The sequence below is a fragment of the Canis lupus genome, chromosome 15, assembly GCF_003254725.2.
Source record: "Canis lupus dingo isolate Sandy chromosome 15, ASM325472v2, whole genome shotgun sequence".
Lineage (NCBI taxonomy): Eukaryota > Metazoa > Chordata > Mammalia > Carnivora > Canidae > Canis > Canis lupus.
In genome coordinates, this window is record NC_064257.1 from 3,380,110 (window position 1) to 3,406,557 (window position 26,448).

The window sequence follows — 26,448 nt, forward strand, 5'->3', positions numbered from 1 at the left end:
GGCCCAGCCTGGCGGGGACGCGGCTGCCACTGCCCCCAACGTCCCCACCTCCACGCGCCATGGCTGGGCTTGGTGTCCGTAGGCCCACGGGACAGAAACCAGGGGACACGGCCCCCCTGCAGCAGCCGCGGGGCTCTGTGGGCAGGAAACCTGCGAGGGCCGCTCCTGAGCTGGGGCTGGGGGGACGTCGGGCGCCGCCGGGCGCGGCCTGAGACTCCCCGCAGATGACGGACAGAAAGACAGGCCTTTGTCCCATCTGGGCCCAGACCAGGGGCTGTGGAGGCCGTGGTGCCAGCCCACTTAGCTTGGTGTGGGCCCTGGGGGAGCAGGTCACAGGGTCTGTCACTGGCTGGGCCGCTCTGGGTACAAGTCACGCCCCTGCCAAGGGGGTACAACGGCTCTCTGCTCGTTCCCCACACCAGCATATCCAGGACACAGGCCTCGCGCCAGCCCCACCGGGATCGGGGCACAGAGGATGTCCCAACCTGGTCCCTGCTCTCACGGACTCCGTGGGGAGGGAAGGGGACACGGGGAATATTCCAGTCGGCACCCAGGACCTCGGGGTCAGTACAGCCCTCCAGCCCAACGGGCTCACCTGCAGACCCCAGGTGCCCCACTCCCTGCCCCTCCCGAGGGCCGCCCTGCCTCTGCCCTGTACCCCACACCCTGGCGGTGGCCACCGCAGCCCCCCGCTGGCACCCTGCCTGCCCCGCCCCGCCCCGTCCTTCTGCGCTGCAGCCAGAGCAGCACTTCCAGAGAGCAAGGCAGGCGGTGGCACTTTGCACCTGCTTGTCCCTGGACAAGGGATTAAGTCCACCCACCTGGCCCTTCAGGCGGGACCCAAGGGCCCCGTGAGCGGCCCCTGACCCCCGACGTCACCTGCCGCCCGAGCCCACCCAGCCAGCCAGCCGGACTTGGGAGCTGCAGGGGCCCCTCGGGCCGCACGCCCTTGAGCCCCTGGAGGAGCAGGAAGCAGGTGCGTAAAGGGCAGCTGGGGCTCACGTGCCTCATCCCACTGAGCTCCTCATCCCACTGAGCTCCGGGCAGAAGGCGGCTCCTGGGGGGCGGGAGGGGGCAGGCCCCGCCTGACGTGGGAAGGCGGTTACCACCGAGCCAGAGCCCCCGCGGTGCTGCGTCTCCTCGCCCCTGGAGCTCCCAGACAGGCTTGGGGACACAGGAGTTAGGAGTCCAGGTCCACCTTCTAGGAGGTGTCCACCCCGAGTCAGTACCACGTAAGCCTTGGGGTGCCGCGTTGGTAGCAGACGCCCCCCAGAGCTCCTGGTCCCCGCACACAGCCGGGCACCCCCGAGGGTGAGGGACGCACAGACTGACCCAGAGACGACTCCACGGCCCAAGGCAGAGAGAAGGGCCCAGAAGGGGGCGGAGGGGGCGGACCCTCACCAGGAGCCCTGGGAAGGCACAGCCCCTGGCGGCCAGTGTTGAAACCCAGAGGGGCTGGATTTCGGGGTCCTTAGGACCTGAGCACTTCCAGCGGCCCGTGGGCCAGCAGCAGCCTGGCTGGGCAGGGGAGGGGGGTGGCGGGAGTAGCCACCCCGCCTGGGGCCCCACCTGAGTCGGGAGCTGCTCACCCTCCCAGAGCACAGCCCAGAGACCCCAGGGCACCCAGGGGCCGAGGAGCCTTCCCCCCCAGCCCCCCAGCACCCCGTGGGAACCAGCACCCCCGAGGCCCCGCCCACCTCTCCACCCCTCCCTGCAGCCCTGCCCCCCTCCAGGGGCCCCTCCCGCAGGCCTTCCTGCCAGCAGCTCCCCGAGCAGCTCCCCACGGCCCAAGCTGCTCCGGCCACGCCCCCGGCTCGGGCCCTGCAGCAGCGGCTGCCCTCCAGCAGGGGACCAGCGCACACACCTGCAAACACTGTGTGCCCACCCCCCCCACTACACGGTGGGCTGAGCCCCTTCGAGGTGGCACGCTAGCCCAGCAGCAGCAAGCAGCCCCACCAGGGCTCCTTGGGACTCCTGCCCTGGGGAGAGGGAAGGACGACTATACACACACAGAGGAGACGCCCCTGAAGACTGGTTCCGGTGAACGGGGGCACCGCTGCAGGGCACTACAGGACCTCGGCTTCAGGAGGCCGCTGCCTTTAAGAGCCGGAGACGTAGCTGACCTCCCTCACACACAGAGACAGACATGGAGAGTTAGAATCAGGAGACAGTACATTCCAGATGAAAGAACAAGACACAATCACAGCAAGACACCTAAGAGAAACGTCAGCAATATACCCGCTAGAGATTTTAAAGGAATGACCACAATGATACCGTATGTGAAAAGAGTGGAGGATGTCAGTGAGACCCTTAAAGAGAAAAAAAACGACCAGTCAGAGATGAGGAACACCATAAATGCGATTTAAAACACACTGGAGGGGCGCCTGGGTAGCTCAGGGGCTTAAGTGTCTGATTCTAGTTTTGGCTCAGGTGAGTCATGGGATCGAGTCCTGCATCGGACTCCTGCTTGGTGTGCAGTCTGCTGGAGATTCTCTCCCTCTGTCCCCCTCATGCTCTTCATCTCTCTGTCAAATAAATAAATCTTAACACACACACACACGATAGAATAAAGAGTAGGCTGGAGGAATCAGAGAACAAATCAGTGACCTGGAAGACAGAGTAATGGAAAGTAATCAGGGGGGCAGCTGGGTGGCTCAGTGATTGAGCATCTGCCTTTGGCTCAGGTCATTATCCCGGGGTCCAGGATCAAATCCCACATCAGGCTCCCTGTAGGGAGCCCGCTTCTCCTTCTGCCTATGTCTCTGCTGTTCTCTCTGTGTCTCTCATTAAATAAATAAATAAATAAATAATCTTTAAAAAAAAAAAGGAAAGTAATCAAGATCACCAGATGAGAGAGGGGAAAATTACGCAGAATGAGAATAGATTTAAGGAACTCAGCAACACCATCAAGCATTTAACATCCTCATCACAGGGATCCCAGAATGAGAAGGGAGAGAAAAGGGGCAGAATATTTATTTGAGGAAATAACAGCTGAAGAAATAGGAGGAAGGAAACAGAAATCCAGATTCAAGAGGTAGATCCTGGAACCAGATCAACCCAAGGAGATCTGCTCCAAGACACACAGTAATCAAAATGGCAAAAAGGAGTGCTACAGAGAATGTTTAAAGCACCAAGAGGGGATTTACAAAACAAAACAAAACAAAACAAAAAAACACCCAACAGCACATACAGGGGAACCCTAGAAGGCAATCAGCTGAGTTTTCAGCAGAAACACTGCAGGCCAGAAGGGAGTGGCATGATATATTCAAAGTGCTGAAAGGAAAAAAGCTGTAGCCAGGACAACTCTGTCCAACAAGGCTACCACTCAGAATAGAAGGACAGATAAAGTACTTCCCAGAAAACAAAAGTTAAAGGAATTCATGACCACTAATCAGCCCTACAAGAAGTGTTAAAGGAGATTTTTCTAGTGGAAAGAAAAGATCATAAGTAAGATTAAGACTAGTAGGAAGCACAACAGCAGTAAAAATAAGTATGTTTATAAAAATCAGCCAAAGGACTCACAAAATAAAAGGATGTAAAGCACGACACCATATACCTAAATGATGAGGTGGGGGGAGAAGAGTAAAGAATGGGTTCATCTTAAACAACCATCAACTTAATATAGACTGCTCTAAGCAGAAAATGTTAGGTACAAACCCAACGGTAACCACAAATCAAAAGCCAGGAATAGGTGTGCAAAAATGAAAGGGCAAGGTAGCCACATATATTACTAAAAAAAGTCTGCACTAGACATGAGAGTAGAGAGCAAGGGAGGAAAGGAACAGAAGACATACAAAAACAACCACAATGGAATGGCAAATAAAACAAAATGGCAACATGTACGTCCCTATCAATAATTACTTTGAATGTAAACGGACTAAATGCCCCAATCAAAAACACTGGGTAATAGAACGGATACAAAACAAAAAAAGACCCATCTATACGCTGCCCACGTAACACACCCATTTCAGATGGTGAGACACCTGCAGACTGAAGGTGAAAGGGTGGAGAAACATTTACCGTGCAGACAGACACGATAATGAAGCCAGGACATGGGACAAAACAGACTTTAAAGACCCCAAGAGACAGAGAATGACACTATATAATCATAAAGGGAACAATCCAACAAGAAGCTCTAACAATTGTAAATATTTATACACCCAACATGGGAGCACTCATATACATAAAACAGTAATAACAAACACGTAGTAAACTGACAGTAATACAGTAATAACAGGGGACTTTAACACCCTAGTTACATCAACAGATAGATCGTCCAAACAAAATCAACAAGAAAACAGTGTCTTTGAATGACACATCTGACCAGATGATTTTAACATATATTCAGAACATTCCATCGTAAGAATATACACTTTATGGGATCCCTGGGTGGCTCGGTGGTTTGGCACCTGACTTGGGCCCAGAGCATGATCCTGGAGTCCCAGGATTGAGGCCCACATCGGGCTCCCTGCATGGAGCCTGCTTCTCCCTCTGCCTGTGTCTCTGCCTCTCTCTGTGTATCTCTCATGAATAAATGAATAAAATCATTAAAAAAAAAAGAATATACACTTTACAAGTGCATATGGAACACCTTCCAGAACAGATCACATATGAGTCCACAAAACTAGCTTCAATAAATTACAAAAGATTAAAGTCATACCATGCATCTTTTCTAACCATAATATTACAGAACTAGAAACCCAACACAAGAAAGAGTCTGGAAAGAGCACGAATACATGGAGGTTAAATAACATGCTATCAAAAAATGAATAGGTCAACCAAGAAATCAAAGAGTAAAATTTAAAAATATATGGAAAAAAAACTAATGAAAATGAAAGCACAATTGTCCCAAATCCTTGGGATGCAGCAAAAGCTGTCCAAAGAAGGAATTTTATAGCAACACAGGCCTACCTCAAAAAGCAAAAAAATCTCAAATAACCTTATCTCACAGCTAAAGGAGTTAGAAAAAGAACAAAATCAGCAGGAGGACAGAAATAATAAAGATGAGAACAGAAATAAATGAAACAGAAACAAAAAATAAAAAAAGAGACCAAGGCACCTGGATGGCTCAGTTGGTGGAACATGGGACTCTTGATCCTGGGGTCATGAGTTTGAACTCCATTTTGGGTGCAGAGATTACTTAAAAAACAAAACCAATAATAGAGCATCGATGAAATCAGGAAACCAGGAACTAGTTCTTTGAAAAGATCAATAAAATTGGTGAACATTTAGTCAGGCTCAAAAAAAAAAAAAAAAAAAAGAGCGAGAGAGAGAGGACTCAAAATCAGAAGTGAAGAGGAGAAATAGCACTGCAGAAATATAAAAGATCGGGATCCCTGGGTGGCGCAGCGGTTTGGCGCCTGCCTTTGGCCCAGGGCGCGATCCTGGAGACCTGGGATCGAATCCCACGTCGGGCTCCCGGTGCATGGGGCCTGCTTCTCCCTCTGCCTGTGTCTCTGCCTCTCTCTCTCTCTTTCTGTGTGTGACTATCATAAATAAATAAAAATAAAAAAAAAAGAAATATAAAAGATTATAATAGAAGAGTATTATGAAAATTATACGGCAGCAAACTGGGCAACAAGAAATGAATACATTCCTAGAAACATAATCTACCAAAACTAGAAGAGGGAAGAAAGAAAATTTGAACAGATCAATTACCAGCAAAGAAATGGAATCAGTATCAAAAGCTCCCAAGAAACAAAGTCCAGGACCGGGTGGCTTCACAGGCGAATTCTACCAAACATTAAAAAAAGGAGTTACACCTATTCTCAAACTGTTCCTAAAACAAGAGTGGAAGGAAAACTTCCCAATTCATTCTACAAGGCCAGCATCGCACCGATACCATAGCTAAAGACACTGCAAGTAAAGAGAACTGAGGCCAACATTGCTGATGAATACACATGCAAAGTCCTCAACGAAATACTAGCAAACTGAATCCAACAATACATTAAAAAATTATTCACGATGATCAAGTGGGATTTATTCCTGGGATGCAATGGTTGTTCAATAATTACAAATAAGTCAATCTGATACATGAATAAGAGAAAGAACCAAAACCATATAACCGTTTCAAAAGTTGCAGAAAACACATTTGACAAAGTACAACATCCATTCATGAAAAAAAAAAAAAAAAACAACTCAGGAAAGTAGGTTTAGAGGGAACATAACCTCAAAAATAAAAGCCTTATATGAAAAACCCAGAGTGAACATCATACTCAATGCTGAAAACCAGAGATTTTCGTAAGGTCAGGAACAAGGGAAGGATGCCCCTGCGCTACTTTTATTCGACCTAACACCGGAAGTCATAACCACAGCAATCAGACAAGAAAAAGGGAAACAAAGGCAACCAGATCAGTAAGAAAGAAGAAAAATTTTCACTGTTTGCAGATAACATGATACTATATGTAGAAAACGTTAGAGACGCCACCAAAAAACCTGCTAGAATTGATAAATGAATCCAGTAATGTCACAGGCTACAAAATCAAAATACAGAAATGTGGGATTTGTATACACTAAATAGAAGCAGCGGAAAGAGGAAATAAGAAAACAAAGAGTTTCTTTTACAGTTTACACCAGTTTACACCCATTTACAGTTGCAGCAAAAATAATAAAACACCAAAGACTAAACTTAACCAAGGAGGTGAAAGACCAATACTCCGAAAACTATAAAATAATCGTGAAAGAAAGTGGAGATGACACAAACGGGCAGATCCCCAGGCTCAGTGGCTGAGAGAAGCGGTACTGTTAGAGCCGCCGCGCCTCCCAGGGTAGACGCGGCCTAACGCAATCCCTATCATTACACCCGGAGCACTTGTGACAGAACGAGAACAATCCCAGAATTTATATGGAACCACAAAACCGCCCTAGGAGCCAAAGCATCATGAAAGAGAAAAACGAAACTGGAAGTCTGACGATCCCAGATTTCAAGCTACGCTGCAAAGCGGTGGGAAAACCCGGAGCGACAAGCGGCAGCGACAACGCCCCTCCCAGGGGCGATCTTCCAGCTCTGAGGCTGCCCCCCGCCCCCCGCCCCCCGCCCCCAGCCCCCAGCACGGGAGCCACAGCACCTGTGGGAAACACCAAGCGCCAAAGGAGCAGGACAAAGAGCCGACGGGGAGGTAACAGAAGGGGCCGAGGCCCAGCAGCTCAGCGGGGCACCCGTCACCCGGCCCCGTACACATGCGGCGGGAGGCCCAATGCACACGCCCGTCGCTCACCCCGCGTACGTCTGTGCCACAGGAGGCTGAGCACGCCGGCGACACGGTGGTGCGTGTGCTCAGAGCACACAGGGACCCAGGCGGGACGCACGTCTGCTGTGTGTGCCGTGCGTCTGACCACAAGAGAGCAGGTCGTGTAAGTCGCGTGTGTAGCGCACAGAGGTGGGGGCGCGCCAGCAGTCAGGGTAAGTCGGGTGTGTGCGGGTGCAGGTGCACACACAGCTCGGCCACCCAGGCACCGGCTCCTGAACAGGCGTGAGCCCGGAACTGCTCGTGCACGCAGGGAAGCTCCTGTGCACAGAGCCTCCCCGACACCCGGGGCTGCCACCCACCCGGCGCTGCGAGCCCCCGCCCCGTGGGTCCGGGCAGGACGGACGCGGTACTGACCAGGGACTGCAGGATGGCGTGGTTGGTGGCGTTCATGCACGAGTCCAGCGGGAAGGAGCACTCGCCCTCACAGTAATAGGCTGAGTAGCCCTGGGGGGCGATGACCCAATCCTGGGGGGTAATGGGAGAGGTGAGTCCCAGCGGATGCCCCCTCCTGAGCCCCGAATCTAGCACCCGGCGCGGCATGACTCGGGGCCGCCCCTTCCCCTCCCGCAGCCCCAGGCCAGGCTGCCGACCCTCGGCTCCCTCCAGGCAGGCTCCCCCAGGAGGCACCACCAGCAGGCCCGGCAGGGGGCGGGCACAGCCCTGTCCCCCGGTGCCCACGCCTCCTGCAGCTGCAGCCCCAGCCTCTGTTTCCCTGTTGCAGAGCTGACGTGTCATGGCTGAGGATTCAGACTGTCCCCGTTTCCCGGGTTTACCCCAAAGCACCTCCTCACACTAAGACATTCTCCCTTCAGAAAACACATCAGAACCTAACGCACAAGAAAATTAAAGTCACCGTAATGGGACCTCCCCCCGGGGGCACACTTAGGATCTTCGGGTGGGGACGGTCATTTAAGCAAAGGAGGCGAATCGGAACTAACCAGCCAGCCCAGGTCCTGGAAGCTGACGTAGAGCTCGTGCCGCCGGCACACCTGCCGGCCATCGGTGCCATGAACGTCATCTGCAGGGACAGAAGCAGGGGCTTTCCTGGGGTTCCTGCTCCGGGCAGCCACCACAGGGAGCTCCCAGGGCGGGGACACCCTACCGGGCACATTTGTTGAATAAATGAATGAAGTGAAACCAATGCCCTGGTGTCCTGAAGCCCATCCTGCAGCGGTGCTGGTGCCATGACCCAGCTTGAGAGCCTTCGCCGGCTCCAGGTGGCTCCCGATCGCTGCAGGGCAACCCTGCACTTGCTCAGAGCCTCCCCTGACTTCCGACTGCGGCCCCGCGATGCTCCCGTAAACAGCCAGGGGACCCTGGGCCACAGGTGGCTCCTGCTTTTCTGCAGAGACCCCTCCTGACCTCACCCCACCTCTCCCGCCACACCCATTCCACCCGATGGAGGGGCTCCTGGAGGCCAAAGGGTGACCCCCCGTGGAGGGAAGGGGGCAGGAGGGCAGGGGCAGGGCAGGCCCATCCCTGATCCTGAGCGGCTCAGCCTGGTGGGACACACAACTGTGGATCCTCGGGGGACCCAGGGGGGACCTGAGAGCCACCAGTGCCTGGAGGAAGGGGCACCTGAAGCTAAGGGAGACTTCTGGAAAAAGCCCTGGTGCCAGGGGAGGGCAGAGAAGGCGCCCCTGGGAGGCGGGGACGGAGGCCGGTGGCCGGTCCTCAGGGCCCACGAGGTAAGCAGGTGTCAGACAAGCATTGGAGGGTGACCACAGGCTTGACGCCACTGAGGCCCCGAGGGTTCGGTCCCCGCCGCCGTCCTCGTCCTCGGCCCGGCCCAGGCCCGCCCCGGACCTCACCGAAGATCCCTGGGAGGCGGTTCGGGTGCGGCAGCTCGTTGCTTTTCTTCGGCGGCCTCCTCTTCAGGGGCCTCGCTGCCCGAGGGGCGCGGACGGGACCGGGGCTCGCCCTGAAAAAAGTGACCAGGAAAGGCTGCTTGGAGCGCGGCGCCCGTCGCCCCAGCAGACCGGCCAGGCCAGGATCCACGCTGCGCCCTGGGACGGAGAGAGGAGAGAGGCGGTCACTCGCGGGCGGGGGGCGCACGGGGACGGCGGGGACCCTCCACCACGGCCTCCACGGTGTCCCCACCCGGAGGACACGGTCCCAGGGGCACGGGGCGGAGGGGCCTCGCCACCACAGGGTCCCTGTTTGTGACACCGGTGAACCCTCTACACGTTCGAGCTCCTCCCACTGGTGACCTCAGGCCTCTCCACCGTCCCTGGACCACGTGCTTCCCAGGAAGCCTCAGAGCCAGGCTGCCAGGGGCGCACAGCACCCCGGGTCCCACCTCCGTCCGAGGGCCCCGAGGCTTTCGGGGGATCGATGGATCTGTGACCCAGGGGACTGGGGCGGCCGCCAGGTGGGAGCCACGGCTTGCTCTGCCTGGCACGGCCAAGAGCAGGGCGCTGAGTGTCCCCTGAGGCCCACAGGCGGGACACAGGGCAGCGGGGCACAGACATCTGGCCAGAGGCCCAGGGCCGGGGTCCAGCCCACGTCGGTCTGACCCCAGTCCTTACTCACTTACAGGGTTAACCCCAGGTCTGTGGGTCACAAGAGAGGAAAGGCTGTGGGCAGGGACACGGGGGCCTCGGGCTAGGAAGAGGGACACCCGGGAAAATGGGATTTGATCCCATAGCTGCTTAGAGATGAGGATGCCGTGAGAAACACTCACGACCCTGGGAACGTCCCCTCCACCAGTAAGACTCCCTGGGCCCCTTGTCTTTCCAAATGTCCTCCTGACTTTTTAAAGATCTTTTATTTATTTGCGGGGGGAAGGGCAGGCGGAGAGGGACGGAGCCCCTCAAGCAGACTCCCCGCTGGCGCAGGGCTGTGCGGGGCGCGGGCCCAGGACCCTGAGACCACGAGCTGAGCCAAACCCAAGAGTTGGCCGCTCCACCGACTGGGCCACTCGCCTCCTGGGTTCTTAATTGTCAAAGTGACACAACAGCAATGCAAAGTGGCCTCGGAGGAAAAATACCACTCGGAAATCTCTCCCCACTCCAACTCGGCATTTTCATTTTTCTGGAATGTTTCCATGTCAATCAAAGCTTTACACAACAGTCACCGTAATAGTCTCCATTTTTTCCAACTTTTTCACCCAAACATGGTCACTGCAGTTAAGATGTCTCCACTCTGAGCATTTCAAGCCTATAAAACTCCTTTGAGAAAATATACATAATATTTGGATATTAGCTCCACTCCAGGCACGTGGGGTACGTGCTGGCTTTCGCGATAAAGACGAGTGGCCACAGGCCCCTTCATTTTCTCTTCCTGAGGAATTTTGTTAAACGACAGGAGCTGAACACTAAGTCCATTTTATGTTTCGTGTAACGCAGAGCCAACGGCTCCATTCCGGGGACACGTCACCTCGGGGTGGCCACCCTGACCCCCCCCCACGTATGCAGAGAAACACACGCGTTGAGCACACAGTACGCAGACGTGCACACGCACAAGCACACACGTTGTGCCATCGGCGGCCCTCCCGCGACTCGCCGTGACACAGCGCAGGTCAAGGCATCGCCCGCCCCACCGCGGTCCTGCTCTGCTGGCGACGGGAGCCCCTAGACGGCCGAGCTTCGGGCCGAGTCCTCGGGCCAAGATGCTCCAACAACCAGTCAACCCGGACACTGACCTCTGACCTCACCGCCACAAACAGGTGCGCTGGACCCGTTAGAGGCTCCACTCGGGATGAATCCTGCCGGATCGCGGCCCCTGCTCTGGGCGCAGGCCCTTCCGCACTCTCCGGCCCACCTCAGCCTGCGGGGGGCGGGGGGGGGTGACCCGGGGGCCTCGCTGAGGGACCCTCAGGGTGCCGGGCTGAAAGCTGGATGGTCCCAGCCCTGGCCCAGGTCCGCTTCTGTCCCTCTGCTTAGGATTCTCCGTCACGGGGGGACAAGGGGCTCATCCCTCCTCCTCCCTTCCAGCGCCCTACTCTCCTCTAGCCGGCGCCGCCCGGGAAGCCCGGCCTGCCCCACGGGGCGGCTGGACAACCGTCAGGTCCCCTCCCCGGACGCCCCAGACGGTGCCCCACCATCCATCCCGCCCCCAGGCGGCCCCATCAGGGCGCAGGGCCCCCCTCCATTCCAGGGGCTGCCTCCCCTCAGGGTGAGGCCCCAGGGAGGCCGCTCACAGGCCTTCCTTCACCCGCGAGACTCCCCAGGCCTGGCCCACATGCTCCTGAGGGCTGTGTGCGCCTCACAGCGACGTGAGGGAGGGTGCCGCGCTCCACGCCAGGCTGTGGTCTCATCATCACACACACACACATTTGCACGCACACACGCCTGCAGATGAACTCACTGTTCCCTTAGGTCTGTGAGTCTGCGGGTTCGGGATGAAGCCACCACAGCCTCTCCTGGTTCTAGGGGAGCAGCACAGCAGCAGGTGTAGCGCTCCAGGACAGACACAGGGGTCTGAGTGCCCGGGGTGACACAGGACGCCCGTGACTGGACATGAGAACTCCCGGAAGGGGCCTAGGGTTGCTTCTAGAAGCCCTCCTACCACAGGCCGCCGCCTCTGACAGCACAGGCTGGACTGTTCATCCACGGAGGCACCTCGCTCCCCGCCCTGTCCCTGCACCCCCCGGGCTCCGGCCCAGCTCCACAGCCTCGCTGTCCTTCCAGAGACATCTATTTAGCCGTGAGGAGAACGAGCAGGGAGGAAGAGGGGAGGCTACCGGGAAACAGAATTTGGCAGCGAGATGAAAGGCCCCAGAGGAAAAGTCAGAGGGGCCGCGGGAAGACGAGCTCACGCCGACAGCACCCCCTGCTCACGATGCACGTTGACGCTTGTGCATTTTTCACGGCGCTGGCAAAGTGGGGCCCTGGGCATGGGGGGGGAGGGCTCCTTCCTCATCACCCCCCACATCTCGGGGCCCAGTCGCCAGGGAAGGCCCTTCCCAGAAAGCCTTGCTGCGGGCTCCTCCGAGCTGCGGGGAACTTCATGGAGTATCACAGGGAGGAAGGCCGCGGGGGCCCCGGGACCAGCAAGTCCTCCTCAGGAGCCACAGAACATACAGGACAAACGGCTGCGCTCTCCCCTTGCTTTTAACTGAAGCCACAGCCCTCGTGAGAGAAGAGTCTGTGCGGCGGTAGCAAGTCTGAGACGCCGGAGCACCGCTCGGGCCGCCTGGCCCCACAGCTGTGCTCACCTCCTCTGGGTGAAACCCCAACGGGCTCAGACGAGACGCGCCCTCTGTGAGCAGGGCTTCCTTCCCGGGCGAGGCTGCCAGTGCTGCGAGGGTCCGAGGTGGTGACACGCGGGGGGCCGCCCGCTGCCTCGTCCACCGTCAGGTCGTCCCAGAGCTCGATCAGCATCAGGACGTCCGGTGCACGTCGCACCCGGCCCTCCCGGCGGTGAGCAGGTCCACACGGCGCATCCCGGGCGGTGGCAGGTGCACCTGTCCCAGACTTGGGGTTCGCTGTCCTTGGTGCAGTGGTCCACGGGGCCACCACTCCGGTCCTGAGAGTGGACACCAAATCCACGGCACCCCCATGCTCTCACCTTCTTTCCAGGTATCGTCCAGTCGCCAGGAATCCCACGTGGCTCCTGGGACACTGAGGTGGACGTGTCCCCTCGAATCATGGCAAACCAGTCATCGCTGGAGAAAAACAGCCCCCAGGGAAAACACGGACTGTCCGCTTGCCCACAGCGACGGGATCTGCACCCACCTCATCTTTGAATGGAGACGGACCCAAGCCCAGGACCGTCCCCGTGCAGAGGACAGTCCAAGCCAGGCTGACGCAGCTGCTGGCCAGAGGGGGATTCCTACGCCCAAACCGGCGTGCGCGCCTCCTCAAATTCCGGAGCTGCCCGTGTTGGATTCAGGCCTGGGGGTCACCGACAGACTCGGCCTCTTCACCCTCCTCCGTCTGCAGCTTCACCGCTCACTGCCTTTCTCATATTCCCCCCCGTGTTCTGGGTCCACATAAACGTTAGGAACGTGGATGGCTTCCGGGGCAAATGTCCCCATACCCACGATTTCTTCCACCTCCACCACTGAGGTTTCTGCAGCTTTGCACATGGACACGGTGGAATTCCTGGCGCTTCTTCCCAACATGATGCTTCCTGCAGGGTTGACCTTCCACCCTTCTGCCCGCAGAACCGGCCGCGATGGCTCGCTGCAGAGGACAGTGGCTCCCGTGACACTCCCTCACCTCTCGGGGCTGGCCCGTGATCGAGATGCTGCCGAAGGGCGCGTACCTGATGTGGGGGGCCTCCTCCTGCACCACAGTCCCGGAGGCCGTGTGGAACGCGGGCACCCCAGCACCCGCCACCCCCGCACGGATGCGCTCGGCCAGGGAGCCCTGGGCTGGCAGCTCCAGCTCCCGCTCGCCCGACAGGGACTGGCTCTGGCACAGCGAGTTCTCCCCCACGTAGCAGCAGATGCTGCGGGTGATCCGCTCGGTCCCAGTAAGAGGCCCGGCCCGAAGTCGTCCACCCCACGTCGCTGCTGACCATGCACAAGTCCCTGACCCGCGTCTTGAGCAGCGCCTTGACAGGTTCTGGAATCCTGCAGAGCCCTAAGCCGCCGACCATGGTCCTGGCCCTGTGGTTCGTGTCTCTCACCAGCTCCGCGGGATCCGTGTAGGAGAATCATCGCTGGTGACCAGGCTGCACACGGCGCCCTTGGTCTTGGCCAGCGCAGGCCCCAAGCAGCCGGCGGGGACACAGCACCCCAGGGCCACCACGGGCCTCCAGAAGGCTGCCATCGTGGGCTCCACCTCCGGGCTCGGGTCCAGGTCAGGGACAGACCGCCACCACCCATCAAGGAGCAGGGAGGGCAGGCAGGGCAGTGACACGGGACCAGGTTCCCCCCATGTCCCAGCCCCTCATGCTCAGAGGGATCCGGAAGCCACGTGCTTCCAGGCACGCGGGACCCAGACCCTGGACCCTGCAGCCCCACAGGGAGGGAGTGGTGCCTGTGGAGGCCCCGACAGGTCACTGAGGGGAGACAGACCCTGGGTCTGGGGGTTGGTGGGAAGACCGCCCTCTTCAGCCCACCTCCCTGTGGGATGGGAGACGCATCATGTGGTCCCTCCTCGGCAGCTCTCTCCATGTGAGAGGCCCCAGGGCTCTGGGCGGTCCCCTTCCTTCTCCATGGCCATCCCCTTCCCAGGCCCTGCTCCAGGCCCATGGCTCTCAACCCACGTAGACGTCAGCGCTTCCCACACGGGTGCCTCCAGCACTCACCCGTCCTGGATGACGGTCCATCTGACGTCCCCCAGGGCTCTCAATAACATCACCCAAAGAGCACTCTTGGTTTGCTCCCTCAAGCCTGCCCTTCCTCTACTGTTACTCAGGCAGGAGAAAAAAGATTCGATTAAAATGGCCCCTGGCTGGATCCACGCCTTCCCCGATTCCTCCTCCACCCGCTTTTCTCCATTTCTGCTGCTGCCCACAAGCCCGTCTGCTCCTGCCGCACACGTGTGGCTCAGGGCGTCTGACTTGGCTCTTGTCCCGCACAGATTACTCCCCCTGCTGATGTCGGGGGCGGGGCCTGTCGCATACATGTGGTCTACAACAGCTGACGTTTACAGAGAAACTTCGAAGACCCTGCAGAGTCCCAGGTGCCCAGAGCCAGTTTCCCCGGGAAATGTTGGCATTTGTCTGCGTGGTGCATTTGTCACGACTAATGAACCGATGTTGCTGTCTGATGCTGTGCTAAACACAACGGGTTCGGACCTCATCCGTCTTCCTCAATGTCCTCTTCTCCTCCAGGGTCCCATCCACTTGTTACCACTGCTCAGGCCCCGTGGGTTGTTACAGTATCTCAGATCGTCTCTGTATGTGATGACCTCGACACGTTGCGAAATACTTGTCAGACGTTCTGTAGTGTGTCCCGCAACTTGGTTTGTCTGACGTCTCTCTCACAGTGAGAGGGGGTTCTGGGTTTGGGAGGAAGACCAGGAGATGAGGGCCCTTCTCATGCCATCATGTCAAGGGGACACAGGATGGACGTGACATTCCTGTGAGCGTTGATCACCTGCTGCGGTCCTGCAGTCAGCTTTCTCCTCTGGGACCTACTTCCCCACCCCGGCCCTCCTGGACTTCGGGGAAGCGAGTCACTAAGCGGAGTCCTACGGGGGTGGAGGGACCCCTCCTCGAGGGGCTGTCTCAGAGGCCTCTTTTCTAAAAACCGGAATCAGATCCTGTCATCCTCCGCTGCTATGGAATACAGCGAGCTGTCAAGGCTCCAACACCGGGCCCCGCGTCACCCGCACTCAGTGTGCCCCGCCAGCGGTCAGTCTCCTGCCCCACCTCGCCCTGACCGCCCGCTCCAGCCACGGCAGCCCCGTGTGTGGCCCAGAAACGCCCATCCTGCGCCCGCCTTCGGCCTCTCCCTCTGCACGGCTGCCCACGAAGGAGGCTCTCCCTGGCTAGCTGGGGAATGAGCGCAGGCGTGAAACCTCGTTCTACAGAGGAGGAAACAGACTGGGCAGGGAAGCATCCTGCCGAGGTCACCGGGGGAGAGCGCTGCAGCGCTGGGACTTAAAGCCAGGCCCCTCTGATCCGAGTCTGAGGGTGTGATCCCTTCCCTGAGGCCCTGCCGCTACGGACACTCCCCACTGCTCACGCCGCTCGTGGTAGGGACAACATGGACTCTCTCTTAGCAACTCAAATGGTTCTGCAAAAGGAGAGGAGGGAGACCGTGGTGGTGGGGGCCTCCGCTGTGGGAACCTCACCCTCTGTGCCCCGCTGAGGCCCCAGAGGGGGTAGGGGATTATCACCCAGCCACCGGGCTGAGAAGGGCCAGGCCTCTGGGGCCAGATGCGGGGGGTAGGGGCCGCAGCCGCCTCCCGCCAGCAGCGTCGGAGGAGCCCCCAGGAGGAGGTCTGCTGCCCGGGCCTGAGCCTTACCATCTTCCGTTTCCACATAGAGGCGGAGCCCCAGGTCCTTGTTCCGGCCCAACAACCAGCGGCCACTGGCTGCTGTCACGTCCAACACCAGCCAGCCCTCGTCCCCAGCTCGGAGCGTCTGAAGATCCAAAAAGAACAAGTCAGACTCCCTGTGGACACGAAAAAACAATTAACTGAGGGCCGGCACAGCTGCTTTTGTTTCCAGCCCCCACCCTGGGGCCCACTCGTGGGGCACCGACCCTGCCTGGCTCGGGCTGGGCCCCTCGCCTGCCTCATCTCACCGTGTCTACTGTGGGAAGGTGTTGCTGTGCCCAGTAGGGACGTGGAAACTGAGGCTCAGGAGCTGAGTGACCAGCCCACGGTCCCACAGCCAGGACAGCAGTGGAGGGATTTGCAGCAGGACCAATGCTGGGCCTCTCCCCGTGGTGACGCGAGGCCTCCGGCCACGTGTCCTTCTGTCTCTGAGGGTGTGTCCCCCGGGAAGCTCCCCTCCGTCCTCTGGGGAACGTCCCCTCCACGGCCAGGCCAGACACACCCACAGAGGCTCATCGGGAGGCGGGTGCAGGGTAGGCACCTGTTGGACTGCTCCCTGACCACCTCGAACGTGCTGACGTGCAGAGTCCTGTTGAGCAGGTGGGTGCTGGCCAGCTTGTAAATCCGGAACTCAGCGGCCGTGACCTGCCTCCCCCTCCGGGATCTGGGTCAGGTCAAAGTGGAACTCCTTCCAGTGGGGCTCCTGGTGGCCCAGGGTGCGGTCACGCTCCACTGTAAGACAGAGCAGGGCTGCGGGTCACCTGTGTTCTGGGCAGAGCCGGGAGGGCACCGGGGGCCTGGCGGCCTGGGTGGGGACGGCTCCCTCCTCCTCTGCAGGGGGGCCTGCTCCCAGGCCCTGCCTCCTGGGGCTGAGACGGCTCTGCACAGGGCCCCACACACAGTGGTGCCGCAAGAGCAGCCTCCGCCTCTGGACCCCAACCCCAAACCCAGCCGGCCCCGCCCCATCCCCGCTGGCTCTGGGACCCCAGGATGAACAGAGGCCACATCCCTCTTCAGGGAAGAGGAGCAGGCACAGAACCGAGTGCATTTCTGAGGCCAGTGTGTGTGCATGGGAGCCTGGGGAGGGGAGCGTTTGCAGCTGACACTGGGGCTGGGCCCCGTGGGGTGACGGCACATGGGCCACAGCGTCCCGGGAGGAGGACACCGCAGAAGGAAGGGCCAGCCTGAACACAGGGCTGAGGCACAGACGGCACAGGCAGGGCAAACAACAGCCTTGAGACACAGCAAAGGGCCAAAGGATGGAGGTCCTGCCTGGGGAGAATGCAGAGGAGGAAGGAGGGCCAGGGGGAGACTTGGCAGGAGCAAGGACGAGCAAGGGATGAGCGACCGCCCCTGGGGACACCTGGTCAGGTCCTGGGGAGGCTGGACGGTCCCCTGACGTGGTGGGATCTGAGCAGGCTTCCCAGGGGAGCTGCCACCTGCCCTGGCCTTGAAGGACGGGACAGAGTCGTGTCGGGTGGAGCAGGTGGCGGGATGGTATTCCAGGCAGAGGGGACCTGGTGGGCGCAGGTGTGGGTGTGGGGGCGCCCGCAGATCAGCGGTGGGGCTGGGCGGTGAGCCTGGCTGTGCTCTGGCTCCGAGGGCTGGCATTCCGGCCTAGGGGCCCGGGCTGTGCCTCTGGCCAGTGGGGTTCAGGGTTCTGGGCAGCAGGGGCACGACGTGGGTTGGGAGGCAGGGGAGCGGAAGACAGATGAGGAGGGGAAGGTGAGGCACAGGCTGGAGGGGGCCGAGGCGGGCCCGGTGGCCGGGCTGGCGTGTCTGGACAGGAGGCTGGGGGGCGACTGAAGCCCACATGTCCCCGCTGCCCGGAAATGCCCAGGACAGTATATTTAGCAGCGTCTTACTTTAGCCTCCTGTCACTTTCAAAGGCCACAAATCTGTGTTTCCGGAAGGCAGGGGCGGGAGCCGCCCAGCACCTTCCCCAGCCCCGACGCTGAGATTTTAATTACATGTCTGTGAGTCTTTTTAGAAACGCTCTCTGGCTACTGGGCTCAGTGACCACAAGTCACCAGGCTGGTGGTGGAGGCGGATGTGGGAGCACTTCTTGGCCTCGCGGTGGGGACCGGGTCCAGGGATGGACAGGCAGGCAGCTGGGCAGGGCGGGCCAGTGTCACCGTGACACACACGATGACAGGAGGAGATGGGCTCCCGGCCCCGGGAGCAGAAGGAACGGGACGTCCAGCCTCTGACAGGGTGGGGGCGCGCAGCACGTGCCCACCCGGGAGCCAGGCTGCCCAGGGGGCAGTGTGACCCAGGGTGGGATCCGGGTCCTCCCACGTGGGCCTGCCCAGAGAGTGTGGAGGGCAGGGCTCTGGACCCTCACCGAGGACGTGTGCCATGAATATGGACACACGTGTCCCCTCCGCCCTACAGACACGCTCACACCCACACTTGCAGAGCTTTGGTGACATTTTGTGGACTCAGGGTCCACACGGAGCACCTCTGTCACCTGGCTGTGAGGCTCCCAGATGTGTAGGACGACACAGGTGGAGGCCATAGGCCGTGACAGGGTGTGGCACAGAGAGTGAAGGAGGGTGGCTGGGGGGCGGCCTCCCGACTCCTCCCAGAGCAGCCAGCAGGGATCTGCTCCCCGGGCTGGGGGCTGACAGGCGGGTCCCCGAACCCCGGGCAAGCTCGGTCTGCAGGCCCGACGCTGACATCCTGCTGGATCTGGGGACTGAGAGAACGACCCTGAGCCTGCCAGCTCCACAGGGGGACCGCGCTCTGCGGCCTCCCTCCCTGGCTGACCCGGGGGCCCACATGCGCTGGGTCAAGGGAGCCTGGGGTACCCAGTTCCAAGCTTCCACCCTGTGGGTTTGTGAAACTGATGAACCGGCCAGCAGTTCAGCCAGGAGACTGCCACCCTGGCTGTCCCAGACGAGCACTGGGAGGAGGGACAGTCTCAGGAAGTCATGCTTTCATCAGAAGCTGATAAAGTTGCTGGGATGCAGCAATACATTGGACATGACTAACTGGCCAAAGGGGAGCGCCCCGTCTCTCTGCTGGAACAGTGCATATGCCCAGTTTTCTAGCAGTTGCTTCTGTGCATTTAGTAAAAGTTTTAATTTTTTTATTTTTAAAAGATTTATTTATTAATGAGAGAGAGAGCGTGCACGTGCAAGCGAGCAGCAGAGACACAGGGAGAGGGAGAAGCAGGCTCCATGTAGGGGGCCCGACGTGGGACTTGATCCTGGGTCTCCAGGGTCAGGCCCTGGGCTGAAGGCGGCGCTAAACCACTGAGCCACCCTGGCTGCCCTATTTTTTTTTTTTTTTTTTTTTTTTTTTTTTGTGGGGAGAGCAGAGGGAATGGACATCCTAAGCAGGCTCCATGCTCGATCTTGCAACCCTGAGATCATGACCTGAGCTGAAGTCTAGCGTCTTAATATACTTAACTGACTGAACCCCCCAGGTGCCCCAGAATAAGCTGGTGTTGAGGAGCAGTGGCTATTAGGATCTGGATTTGCCCCTACAGTAGTTGCTGGATGGGCAGCCCCTGCTCTCGCCCACTATCAGATGGTTGAGAAGTATAGGTGCTCTGGCCTGTAGCTGGGGCTTCTGACCCTACCGGTGACCAGGTACTTTCCCTGGCTTCACGCTCTTCATCTAGTGGGGATACTAGCAGTCTTTCCACAAAGGGCCCTGAAAGGGCTTTGGGAGGGGCAGGCGCTATCAAGTAGGTAGGAACTTCCACAGGAGTGGGGAAGGGGTGCTGGCCCCTGATCTCCTCACTTCATCCCTGTATCAAAGTGACAACATCCTGCCAGTACCAGGAGTTCCTTCATGTGTGAATCTCGAGAGCCATGGGGGAGAAAAGGGAGACTTTCAATTTTCTTTTTCCAAATACGAGTATGGAATGGAAGGTTCTGTAACATAAAAATACATTAATTCAAGTGAAAGGCATTTGGATGGTCTCAAGCTCCCTCCTATTCACCTCCTGACCCCTGTGTCCAGGCACTTGATCCTCTGGGCCTCAGTATCCACATCTGCAGAATGGCCATTTGATACAGGGTCAAGTGGAACCGCAAAAGGCCATGGTTGCTACCATAGTAGGTACTTGGTTCTGGTCCAGAAATGCTTCTACCATATTTCACAGGAGCATTTCCCTCCTGGTGCACCCTCCTGCCGAGCTTGCACTTCCCCAAGGTCTGGAATCTCCCAAAGATGCCCAGGCTCAGAGAGTAGCCCTTCAGAATCACCACCGAGGCCGTTCTGGCTCAGGCACAAAGCAGATAGTGACCCTTTACGAAAGCACTGAAGATTCCAGAACATCAGAGCCCCAGGGACACAGATCGTCACACACAGTCCCCTTCCCCTTTTCTATACATACAGAGATGGAACCCAGGGGTCCTGACTCCCGTCTGGGCTGCTTCTACCACATCAGGGCAGACCTCCACCATCTGATGTTGAAAGAACAGCATAAAAATCCAGTTGGAAGTGGCCTGTTGCTACTCCCCACCCTCCGCCCCCGCTATTGCTGATGGTCTGCAGAGGGAATTTATGGGAAAGGCCAAGGTCCGTACAATGTGATTTCTTGGGTTTTCCCAGTAAATTTTTTTTGCTACCACTTGTGGGGCTGGGAAGTTCATTTCCCAGCCTGCGGTAGATTTGGCCAGGATGAAGGAGTAATGGGTACTCCCTGCCTGGTATGTTCTGGATCCTGGCCTTCTGAGATATGTCCTGCCGGGAATCCTCTGTGGTAGCCCTGTGGGGGACCACTGATGCCTGGAGGAAGATTTCTCGGTAGTGAATTATTCCCCCCATCTTCAATATCTGGGCCAAGGATTCGTAATCTGGAGCGGGGGGGTGTTCCCATAATTTCACCTTTGGGCACGTGGGAAAAGATCCTGATTATATATGCTCAGCAGGCTTTCTAAAAACATTTTTTTTTTTTTTTTAGCATTCATTTTTCCTTGTTACATCCAGGAAAATTAGTTTGTTTACTCATACACATTTGAATGCAGTGCTCCTTGTAGGCAGGTCATGATGGAGGCACGGGTGAGAACACAGCTGAGGACACGGAGTGGCCCCCCAGCCCCAGGGACGTTATGGAGTTTACGGTGCATGGGGAAGTCAGGTATCAAACAAGGGGAAGCAGCTATGAAGGAGGTCAAGGGAGGGGCGGGACTGGGGATAATGCAGGGAGGGTACGTGTGAGTCACTTTGTGCTTTTAACTTTATTTTGAAATAATTTTAGGCGATTTAGATTTAGACAGAACTCTTCTTTGCTAGAATAGTCCAGAGAGTGCCCCTATGCTTGTTACCCAGCCTCCCCTAATGATAATACCATATATAATCAAACCATAGAGTAACTTCAAAACCACAAAACTGGTATTGATACAATGCTATTAAATTTCTAGAATTTTGCCAGGTTTTCCACTATTCATTTCTTGAATGTTCCTGACTTCAGTCCAGGGAGGGTCCCACATCGCATTTAGTTGTAAGGCACCCCGTGTCTCCTCCGATCTGTAACAATTGCTAGGTCTTTCCTTTTCTTTCATGACACTGACACTTTTATTTATTTATTTTACTACAAGTAGGCTCCCTGCCCAGTGTGGGACTTGAACTTACAACCCTGACATCAAGACCTGAGCTGAGATCAAGAGTCAGATGCCTAACGACTGAGCCACCCAGGCGCCGCCCTCTAACATTGACATTTTTAAAAAATTTTTATTTATTTATGATAGTCACACACAGAGAGAGAGAGAGAGGCAGAGACATAGGCAGAGGGAGAAGCAGGCTCCATGCACCGGGAGCCCGACGTGGGATTCGATCCCGGGTCTCCAGGATCGCGCGCGCCCTGGGCCAAAGGCAGGTGCCAAACTGCTGTGCCACCCAGGGATCCCTAACATTGACATTTTTAAAGAGTGTTGGCCAGTTATTTTGTGGCATGCCTTTCAACTTCAGTTTATCTGATGTTTTTCTATTAGCTGAAATATGGAAGTGATGTCCACGTCTGTGCTTATCAAATTGGACAACACGTTAGTATTATTCCTAGTGATATTAATGGACTCTGATTAAGCTGCTGTCCAGGGATTCAAAGAGGCTCTGTGACCTGGGAAGAATCTGATAAAACTCAACAGTTGTTGATGTTACAGTAGTCCATGACCCTGAGAGGTGGGTTGGAAGCCACCTGGGGTTTTTAGCAGCCAACAGAGGCTCTTGACAGCCAGCTCCATCGAGACACCTGGGGTTGGCAGGGCATGGGCCCACTATCAGGGACAGATGATGTGACCACTGTTTCCCAAAGGTACCTTATTCTCAAAGTTCCATGTGGGGAAGCAGTTAGTTTACTTTCTCCATTACTGAAACTCCAGGAAATAAAGGATCCTAGGACTCTAGGCGGGTCAGGATGCCGTGTGCAGAGATGTCTTTGACCACCACGCCGCCAACTACATTCTGCCTTTCTTCCTCTGAGGATCTGCGCCTGCCACTCGGGAAAGATCTCCAGATGCCGCACCCTAAGTCCACCAGCCCAACACCAATAACGGCTTCAGATATTTTTGTGACTTGGACAAAATTGAAAGGTATCTGGATGATCTAAATCTGTCTTGTTTTTGACCAAAAAGTAACACTTCAAAAAGTCATCCTCTTATTTTAGCCCGTAGTGGCTGTTAAGAGAACAGAATCTTCTGACCGCACAACGTGGGCCGGAGACAGGAGGCTCTCAGTGGACCTTCCCGAGCTCCTTGTGCCCTGGGGGCCCAGAGGGGGACGTGTCTGCCGCGCTCCCCAGGACACGGGGCAGCCTGCTGGCCTGGGAATGGCTTCCATGCCACAGTGTGTCTCCATCAGAGGCCACCCGTGTTTCCACTTTGCTGTGGGACTGGCCCCCGTTCCCGGCCCGGCTGGGCTGCCGAGGCAGAGGGCAGGCTCCCCAGGCTCCCAGAAGCAGAGGCGTGGGTCCGTCTGGCTCATCCTGCGAGTGACAGGGCTGAGGGGCCCCCTTCAACCTGGATCAACCCCCAGGCCTCCGTGGCCGGTGCAGGCCCATGGACGAGCTGCAGAACTGATCACCCACCAGGTCTGCATCTGAACCAGGTCCGCTTCCTCCCACCCACAAATCTCAGTGCTGCCCAGAGGCCAGGGCTGCATTTCTAACGTATTTTTAGTCACTTTTCATTACTGACTTTCTCAAAAGCCGTTCCATAAATGGCTCCGCACGCGTGATCGCCGTCCAGGCCTCAGATGGCTTTAGACCCCAAATTAAAAGGGAACACCCGCACACTCGGCCACATCAAGTCTCTCAAGGCCAGAAATAGATCCAAGGAGACTGAGCAAGGATACAATTCCCTGGTGCAAACCCGGGGAGAGGACCGAACTGTGGGAGTTTTCCAGAAAGATGTGGTCACAGTGACACAGCCCTCTCTCCCTTGGGGAATGGGTTCCCATGAGGAGGTGGACTGGGTGTACCTCCTTGCCCCGGGCCTCACCGCTGGAGGGGCCCCCCTCAGTGGGCAGGGGCGGGCACATTCTCTCAGATTTAAAGATGATGTAAAACGAGTGGCCCTAGATTCCCTCTAGGGGTCGATATTGGGATGGGGGGGGTCACCTGTCAATGAGGTTCTCCTGTCAATGCCCACCCCCTCCCAGAATGCCTGCTGAAGCCACCTTCCTCCAGGCAGGACCCTGGGAGGACTGGAGGTCCCGGGAGATGCTGCACCCATGGTCGGCCTCCACAAAGACAGGGAGGGCAGCCCTGCTCTGGCCCACCCAACTCCTGCCCACCCAGGCTCCTGCCCCTGCTCTCAGCCCCTGCCTCCTGCCGTGTTCCTCCTCCCTTAACCTTGCCGATCTGCCCTGCACACCTGCCACGCAGCTAGCCTCACTGACATTTCACCCAGTTTCACACAACACTGGGAGTGAGGCCTTAGTCACCTGGTCTTTTTTTCTTTTTCTAAAGATTTATTTATTTATTTATTTATTTATTTATTTATTTATTCATTCATTCATTCATTCATTCATTCATTCATTCATGATAGATATAAAGAGAGAAAGAGAGAGGCAGAGACACAAGAGGAGGAAGAAGCACGCCCCATGCCGGGAGCCCGACGTGGGACTCGATCCCAGGACTCCAGGATCACACCTTAGGCCAAAGGCAGGTGCTAAATTGTTGAGCCACCCAGGGATTCCCGTCACCTGGTCTTAAAGGGGAGGAAATGAGGTTCCAAGACTTTAAAAAGCTCTTGTGTACCATCTCACAGCTCCCTAGTGGCACAGTCAGGATTAAAATGCAGGTTTAGTACAGCTACAATATGTGTGCATGTTCAGGGCCCTGTTATTCATAACCCTTAACTAGAAACAATGCAAATGTCCATGAATAAAAACCAATAAATGTGCATACTTGTGGAATGCAACATAACTCAATTATAAAAAAATGAACTACTGGGCAGCCCGGGTGGCTCAGCGGTTTAGCGCCACCTTCGGCCCAGGGCCTGATCCTGGAGTCCCGGGATCGAGTCCCACATCGGGCTCCCTGCATGGAGCCTGTTTCTCCCTCTGCCTGTCTCTCTGACTCTCTCGCTCCCTCTGTGTCTCTCGTGAATAAATAAAATCTTAAAAAAAAAAAAAAAAGAAGAAGAACTATGTGGGTGCCTGTTCAGTGGCCAGCTCAGTCAGAAGAGCATCTGACTCTTGGATCTCAGGGTTGTGAAATTCAAGCCCCACACTGGGTGTGGAGAATACTAAAACAAACAAACAAAACACTTAAAAAAGAACTACAGATACAATAACAAACATGATTCTCAAAAAAAAAATTATGTTGAATGAAAGACTAGATATAAGAGCACATATTGTATGATCCTAGGTGTAGGAAGCTCAAAGACAAGTGACATGAATGCACTGTGACAGGAATCAGAAGTGGCTGCCTGAAGGCGATGGGCTGAGGGGCGGGAGGATCCCCAGGGGCACCCATGTCACATGTTTCTATGTGGTCTGAACGAGGTAAACTGAGCATGCATTTTTGTAACTACCAAACAATGAAGACTCTTTAAATAGAATTCTCAGTTTACAACATATATTCAAGACAGTCCAATTGGGCGACACTAACACACCTAGTGGTGGGCCAGGCCTCCCCCTGGGTGGAGAGGCAGCTTCTCTAGAGGAGAAGAGCAGAGAACACAGCGATCACCTGCTGGGTGGCCTTGGGAAAATCACCCAACTCCTCTCACTCTCCTCTTTTCAAAACAAAGTTGTGACCAAAACTGTGATGCAAATGAAGGGACAGACCTGAGGGCCCTGGGCATGTGGTCCTCACAGGCGCCATCTCACGTGGTCCCTGAACAGCCCTGCAGGGTGGGTACGACGAGGGCCTGCATGTTACAGAGGAAGGAACTGAGGCTCCCACAGGTGGACTGGAAAGCCCAGATCACACGTGCAGCAGGTGGTGGCACCAAGATGCAGATTCTGAGTCCAGGTCAGAACCCCCCTCCCAGGTCCGTCTGCCCCCCCCCCCCCAACCATTGTCCATCTGCTCCTGGTTTCCAGATGGGGAGTGTCACCGTCTAGACCACTTGATGACCATCTTTGTGGCTTATGTATTTAATATCCGCTCCCCCCAGAAGGCCAGCTCCCCCAGGGCAGGGACTTTGTTAGGTGCACCGACACATCCCAGGAACTAAAACTGTGCCTGGCACGGAGCAGGTGCCACAGGACTATCTGCTGAGTGAATTCATAAAAATGAAAGAATTCGTTGGTAAAGAACCAAAGAAAGTGACCCTGGGGCTCGTGGACACCAAGCATTGCCCCTTCAAGGTCACAGGACTGAGGAGGACGTGGGCCAGGTCCCTCGCTCCCACTCAGCCCTGCCGCCCCCAAATCCAACACCTCAGGTCAACTCCCCCGTCCTCGCCGCCTGAGGCTCGGGAATAAGTCTGGTCAGAGAAGGGTCGGGACAACAGTGAAGACGGCTCCATGCATCTCTGGCTGGACCTCTGCCTGGAGGGCTGTCTGTGCCTCAGTTTCTCTACCTAGAACACGGCAGCTGCTGCTCCTCTGCCTCAGGTGGAGAAGGACCAGGAGAGACTTGCAGAGTCGGTCCTTCCTGCCTCATTCCTCCCTCCCCGCGGGCTGGGCCATGCTCCAGTCAGACCCACGCTCCCGCCCAGGGGACAGGGTGGTGGCATGAGGAGCTGCCTCCGAAACAGGGCCACGGGGTCAGCAATGGGAGGCCCCTGGTTTTCCGGCACCATCGCTGGACTGGACGAGAAAACAGAGGCTCAGGGAGGGAAGGGAGGTGACTCGGGACAGGAAGGAATCAGTGATGGGCCCAGGTGATACCA

The 26,448-nt window shown here is 56.9% G+C and overlaps 1 protein-coding gene across 1 annotated transcript in view; it reads right to left on the bottom strand.

The window, feature by feature from the left end:
- Positions 1-26,448, bottom strand: part of LOC112642333 (bone morphogenetic protein 8B) — a 32,647-nt gene that overhangs the window by 3,137 nt on the left and 3,062 nt on the right. The window contains 6 exon segments of the mRNA XM_025419837.3: positions 7,605-7,715; positions 8,189-8,268; positions 9,062-9,256; positions 16,118-16,266; positions 16,692-16,795; positions 16,797-16,882. Of these exon segments, the coding sequence (XP_025275622.1) occupies positions 7,605-7,715; positions 8,189-8,268; positions 9,062-9,256; positions 16,118-16,266; positions 16,692-16,795; positions 16,797-16,882 (725 nt within the window).